General features: G+C 39.7%; 1 protein-coding gene across 1 annotated transcript; it reads right to left on the bottom strand.

Annotated features, from left to right (window-relative positions):
* Nucleotides 1-901: 901 nt before the first annotated feature.
* On the bottom strand, nucleotides 902-6,360 carry LOC129683179 (protein unc-80 homolog; the record flags this gene model as incomplete). Its single annotated transcript, XM_055615803.1, has 4 exons — nucleotides 902-1,007; nucleotides 3,353-3,491; nucleotides 4,617-4,796; nucleotides 6,195-6,360. Coding segments are annotated over 4 exons (591 nt in total), but the record flags the coding sequence as incomplete, so codon positions are not given.
* Nucleotides 6,361-6,751: the final 391 nt, after the last annotated feature.

Consider the following 6,751-nt stretch of genomic DNA (forward strand, 5'->3'; position numbering starts at 1 on the left):
GTACACCCCTGGGACTGTTTTCTCTTGAGATGGGACAAAGACACTCTAAGGATGAACAAGAAGCATTGCCCCTAATGAGGATTAGTTGAGAGGTGTAAGTCAACAGCACAAGATTAGGAATGTTTGACGTGGTTTATCTGAGTGTTAAAGGTGCAGTACCCATTTCTGAGGCTTAAGCAAATAGTCTAGGTAATAGATTTCTATTGTATGACTTCTCTTACTACTTTTTAAGAAAAGCTCGCATTTGACTTTTTCATTTCATGTTTGAGTCATCTTTTGCTAGAACCAATATTCTTTACGTGTTTGAACAAAGTACAGTAATGACACGCCAGACAGCATGTATCAAAGAGAGGCAATCACATAAATTGCTACAATATTACTATTCTCACAGCATCATTTTTTTTTAATTTTACTTTTTATCATCTATGATATTAGCTAAAAACAAATCTGACTTGGTTGAGTACAGGGGCTCCCAGAGAGGGAGCTGTACTAAAATGGCCTCCCAAAGCAATTCCCAATGAATATCAGTGTGGAAAGGAATAATTAGATGGGGGAAATTTAACATTTTGTATTGCAAACTTTGGGGGAGGTACTGGGTATTGGATCCAGAGTCTTGCATGCGGTAAACACATGCTCTACCACTGAACTACACTGTTAGCCCTTGGTATATCAAAGATCTTAGACAGCCACTAGACATGCCTCATAGAGAATTCTTTTTTTTTTTTAAATTAAGGTTTCTAGACTATTTATGATCTCTGAGGCTGTAAAGAAGGAGGGTTTGCTACACCTTTGACTTCCAGGCTCGTGTGTTCATGAACAACAAAGGGCGAGGGATGGAAATAGGTACCAAGACGGGCAAGAGAAGACGGAGGAGACAGAGAGACCAGGTGACAGGGAACAGCTAGTTTCCCAGCACAGACACCAATAGACAGGTAGCTTTGACACTGTACCTAGAGAGGCTGCCCTCGGCGGCCAGGCCCTGGGAGTCATCGAGGACATTAGGTTCACTGCAGGAGGGGTAGGGAGATGAAGCATTTAGGGAAAGAAAATGCAAAAAGAAAAAATAAAAAGAGAAAAAAGAAAAGGAAAGGGGAAAGGGAAGCATGCAATTTTCTGTTTCCAAGAACTGAAAATAAATTTAACAGAACAGGGAAGGAAAAGGAGACAGTCAACCATTTCACCTTGTGCTGGGTTTGTCAAGACATAGGACTCAAGGCAATGGGGGAAGGAAAGACTTCGGATGGATACGACTCTCAGAGGAGCAGTCTGTTTATTGGTCAAGAGTTAAAATGAGTCCAAATGGACACATGAGCTCTAAGCTCTGAAACGCATTGCAGAATAGATCTGTAGAAGATGAATCCATGATTTCTTTGGTAGCCATTTGGCTACGTGGTTATTATTTTTAACTTATATTATGGACACAATATTTCAATGACCAGACATTTTCTTGTATTTCCTAACATTACCGCACAGAAACCACTTACCATGAATGGCCACAACTAAAGTCTGGAAACTGATGCCATTAAGAAAAGCAAAGAAAGAGCCCAATTCCCCCTGCTAATTTTGCAATGGAAATGTCAGTAAACAAACTGAAGGTATCTTCAAAACTTTACAAAGAACTCACATTTACCTCCCTAATCTACAGTCTCTGGTGACTGAATTGTTAATCTAACAGAAGCCTGTCAACTGGTGAGCAAATAATAGTTTGCCCAGTTATTTGAACGCAGATGAAGTAAGCAGTGCTGTATTTTATTCACATTCCCCTCAGGCCTAGCACTGAGATAAGCAACCATAGGCATTCAATACATATGTATTAAGTTGTATAGATGTAAGCATCTACAAAACTGAAGAGACTATTCCCAAAGAACTGACTGTAAACTTAGTCTCTGTCCCCAGGAAGAGAATAATTTTTTGTCATGAAGAAAGTGTTCCCTTCTCCAATTTTCCAAAATGTAATTCAAGAACAAAGTGATTCGTTATAGTATCTTTTAAAAAAAACTCCTTGGATATGTTTATACTAGATAAAATTTGTCCCTGCAAGTAAGTTGGTCTATTATTATGCACAGAGAAAGAGAATTAGTAGTTTGGCTTATTTTGAATAGGTTGAAACCTCTCTAATTAAAATTCCTATTCTAGTTTCATTCTCAATACAAACGTGGATAATTAACAACTTAAAATAAATCATGTTACTAACATTAGTTGCTTGTGTTACTTTTATCTGGACACATTATTTGGTTCTTTGGTTACACGTTTTATTTATAAAATCTTTCATGCTTAAAGGGAAATTATCAAATGTTAGGTTATATGAACTATATATTGAGCGGTTTGGGTACAATATAATTACTCCAGTATATAAATCAGACTAATTTACACATAGTCATATATACCTACTAATATTACAGTCTATGTGGAAATCGTACTACAGTGAGTGTAAGGGTATAAACAACAGTGCTGGGGATACGGCTCGGTTGCCTAGCATACGTAATGCTGTGCGTTAAACTCCTCCAGTGAAAAATATAAAATAACACACTCAAAATCAAGCCACACCAATTCTCTGAAAGAATACAGTTCTTGAAATGAAAAATATTAGTTGTTTAAAAAATAGATTAACTTTTATGTTGATATTTTCTATTGTAATTTTATTGAAAATATGTAAAGTTCAAATATGAGTGTTTATTTAACTACAAATTTAAGTTTCAATCATGTATTATTGTTTTTCCCAATTATAAAATATTTTTTTTAAAAAGCTAAGGGCCCCTGAGTGGGCTTTTAAAATTACATTCTTATATAGCAGAGAACACCAAGAGAAAATGGTTTAAATGGTTTAATCACTGAGTCTTAGAGTTATTGATTCAGTAGTTCCCCTTCGTATCATTTTAGCCTAACTTATCTCAAAGTGGGGAGACTGAGCTATATCCAAGTGGCATGCCAATGGCCCACAGTGTCAGAGGCATACTTTCTGCTTGGTAAGGCATTCCTATGTGCAGTTGAACACTAATGATATTACAGAAGGCTAAATGCCTAGAGTATCAAATAAAGCTGGCCTACTCTTGCCAAGAAGCCCTCACTAAATCTGACGATAAGGATGTTGTTGACCAGAATAAAAGGATTATATTTTTATTTATGGATATCTCAATGAGAGGCAATACCTTGATCTCATATAGTATAGTAGTCTCATTTGAAGCCTGGCTTAGAAATCTGCAACTATTACCCATAGGGGCCTACTTGAAAATGCTTTGTTGAGCAGTTTCTCTAGAAACATGACCCATGCTTGTTCTCCTTCAGTCTTTAGAGGATAATGTGGCTGTCTATGCCCCCAAATGCAGAGTATAAGACAGTCGTAGCCTTTTACCTTTGGCTGGGTAACATGCCCACCTCAGCCTGAGGTGCAGACATGCTGGAGACGTGGCTGGAGAACCGCCTCCTTCCAATGGCGCTCAGGAGACAAGCTTCCTGTTCACTTACCACACTGGGCATGCTTACAGAGTCATCTGAAAGCGGGGAAGGAGTCACGTGTTACAAAACCACGATACCTTTCAGAAAATCCCAACCAAAGCTGTACTTGGGTTCTGCCCGTGTCCTGGGTACAACTTCAGGGCTGTCTCTAGGGCTAAAGGGTCACAGCTCCCTCTGTACATAAAAAACCAAAACAAACAAAAAACCCCAAACCTACCATCCCAAGTGATCCAATGATAATTCTTCATGTCTACAAATTTCTTATCCTCTCACACTAGAACAGCCTTCACAAAACACATGTAAACTTCTTACTTACTTTTATCAGTACAAACCAATGTGTACCTGCAAACCAAAGATTTTAGAAAAGCTAGACTGTACATTAACATTTAGACAACTGCAGCAATGGTTTAGTTGGGGGTTTGTTTTCAAATAAGTCAGTTACATTTCCTTGGCATTCAAAAAAACCATTCAGTTCTTTCAATGATTTCCAGCCTGCTGTGGGAAGGAACATTTCAGATACCTTAGGGAAAATGTTTGGAAATTATAACATCTATAAATATTGGAAAAAAAGTATTTTGACCAAAAATGAGCCCCTTATATGATAGAGATATTTAATGGAAACTCGCCAGTCTTTTGCTTTTAACCCCTACTTTTCAGCGTACATGTAAAGCAGTTTTTGATCTGCTATCTTTTTTTGTAACAGTAAATCTTTAGCACACACGTTCAGAAATTCCCGGGATAACTGCATTACAGGGGAGTCTTCAAACTCAAATTTAAGTTGTTTCTTCTCAAGCGTCATTTTAATTTCTTCCTGGCTTCTATAGACAGCTGGTATTTTTTGAGTACTCTATGCATGCTCTGCCCACTATTCTTTGACAAATAGGACCTTGTGAATTCTGACCATTCCTCTAGCCAGGATGCTCAGGAAACAGACGAATATGTGATTTTCTTACAATTTAACAAATTTCCAAGGAAAGGTCAGATATATACTTTTTCCCCCAAATGTTAAAGTATATCAATTTCATTTTGAATGCTCTTTTAAGATAATGTCAAAGTGGGCAGTCCAGGAAATGGCTAGAAGGGCAGGAATCCTTCCTAGGCCCTTGCTAGCGTGGCCAGGCAGGCTGTATGGCTTGCCTGGGTTCTGTGGTGTGACCTACTTTCCTCATCCTCCTCGTCAGTCCGACTGAGGGTGTCTTGTGAAGCCTGTTGGGATGGTTCGCTGTCCTGCTCCCAGACGGTGCCTGTGCCTGTGTTGGAGCGCGACATGGTAGCCAGGCTCAGGCGGTAGGCAGAGGTGGATGTGCCCACCGTGCTGATGGAGGTCTTTCCTTGGTAGGCTGGAGTTGAGAGACCAAAGGAAATGTGTAAGGCAGTGAAAAAAAAAAAATGTTTGTTTTAAAGTTCTCCTTGTCCTTGACTTTTTTTTTTTTTTATAACTCCAGACTTAAGGAGTAATTAAGATAAAGTTGCCCAAGAAGTTGGAGAAAAAGTCAGTATTGGCCATTATGTGTACTTCCTTATGAAGGCCTGAAATCCTTAGCAAAGGGAAAAAGGCTTTTGAAGTTTCTCCTCTTAGTGTGTTTATTTTTTCTTTGCTTAGGCTAATTGGATATCAAGTAATTTTGACTTGAACTGCTGATCGCAAACCTTAGTTTTACCATGACATGTACATTGCCCACATAAGAATACCGGAACAATAAATTTTCCATGTTTGTTATGAACCTAAAATCAAAATCATGACACAAAATCAGGGTCTCTTCTGGAGACCTCAGCATTAGAAACTCCTCAGCTCCGAGGCAGATGGTTTCATCAGAGTCAGCAGGATAGCTGAATGGCCAATTTGTAAATATTACCAACATTGCATTTTTTAGTATTTGTATTTTGAACATACTGCAACAATAGTAAAAACTCCATACTGTTACATATGGGTGATGACTGCCCTCTAATGGTGAATAGCAATTTAATTTTCTCCCTCTTCATAGAACTGCAGGGTATGCAATGCAGACTCAAGGGGGAAAGCTCTCAAATGAAGTACCTCCCCCCTGTCAATTTCACTTAGCTCCTTCCCATTGCAATTGGAGAAACATTAAGAGGCTTTAGAAAACATAAGACAAACTTAGTGTAAAGTCACCTCACCAGCTTCACTTTTGATGTATATAAGCTGTTTGATTCTCTGAGTATCAATCCTCCTCCCAACTCCCCCCGCCCTTTTTTTTCTGATATTGGACTCACTTTATAGACTAGGCTGGCCTCAAACTCACAGAGATCTGCCTGCCTCTGCCTCCCTGAGTGCTGAGGTTAAAGGCGTGCTTCACCACGGCCGGAAACGTTCTCCCTTTTAAATTGGGCTTTGAAAGATAGGTTTTGCAGATATTTGTGTGGATTATAGGAAATCAGACCTATGAAGTCATAACAGATGCTCAATAAAGTGAACCCCTCTATCAAAAAGGGAATGAAAGAATGTAAACACCTTTCCCCCCTATTAAATATTTAAGAGCTTAACCACTAAAAAGAATATTTAAAAATATCCAAGAAAAGAATGTAGCTGAATTTCCATGATAGACATTTGACGTTTGTCTGATTGCTAGACACAGCTGCATGCTCAAATCTACCGGTCTGTTAAGAAAGCTAGTACAGGCGTTCATGGCCTACAAAAGAGCAGGGAGTTGAGCAGGGGATTCTTTGTGGATCGTGAATCCCATCTGCCGGACTCAAAGGACACCACGCATACTTACCTGATCCACTGTGGACTGCCTCTTTCAGAATTTTCAGTTCGCTGTTGAACTCGGCAATGAGCGAGCTTTTGCATAAAGGGCGGGGGATGAAGCGCCGCTCCAGCTGGTCAGCAATATGTTGGCGGGCAGAAAGCTCTTCATGATTCTCTGCTGGTTGGGCCAGCAGCTAAAAGGAAGACATTGCATCCTCAGGACCCCGATTTCCCCATCTGTAAACTGGACTAGCTTTGATGCCTACCCACTTCCTAGATACAGGAAGAAAAGAAGGCGATGCATAGCAAACAGCAGTGCCAGCACAAGGGCATTATTTAGAGTCTCTGCCGGAAGAAACCGGGGCACAAGAAGAATAAAAGCGTACATACGTACTCATGAAAGGAAAAGTAGAAGAAGAGAAGAAGGAGGAGGAGGAGGAAGAGGAGGAGGAGGAGGAGGAGGAAGAGGAAGAGGAGGAGGAGGAGGAGGAGGAGGAGGAGGAGGAGGAGAAGAAGAAGAAGAAGAAGAAGAAGAAGAAGAAGAAGAAGAAGAAGAAGAAGAAGAAGAAGAAGAAGAAGAAGAAG

Source organism: Psammomys obesus, unplaced genomic scaffold (genome assembly GCF_907164565.1).
Source record: "Psammomys obesus unplaced genomic scaffold, mPsaObe1.curated_primary_1811, whole genome shotgun sequence".
NCBI classification, from domain to species: domain Eukaryota; kingdom Metazoa; phylum Chordata; class Mammalia; order Rodentia; family Muridae; genus Psammomys; species Psammomys obesus.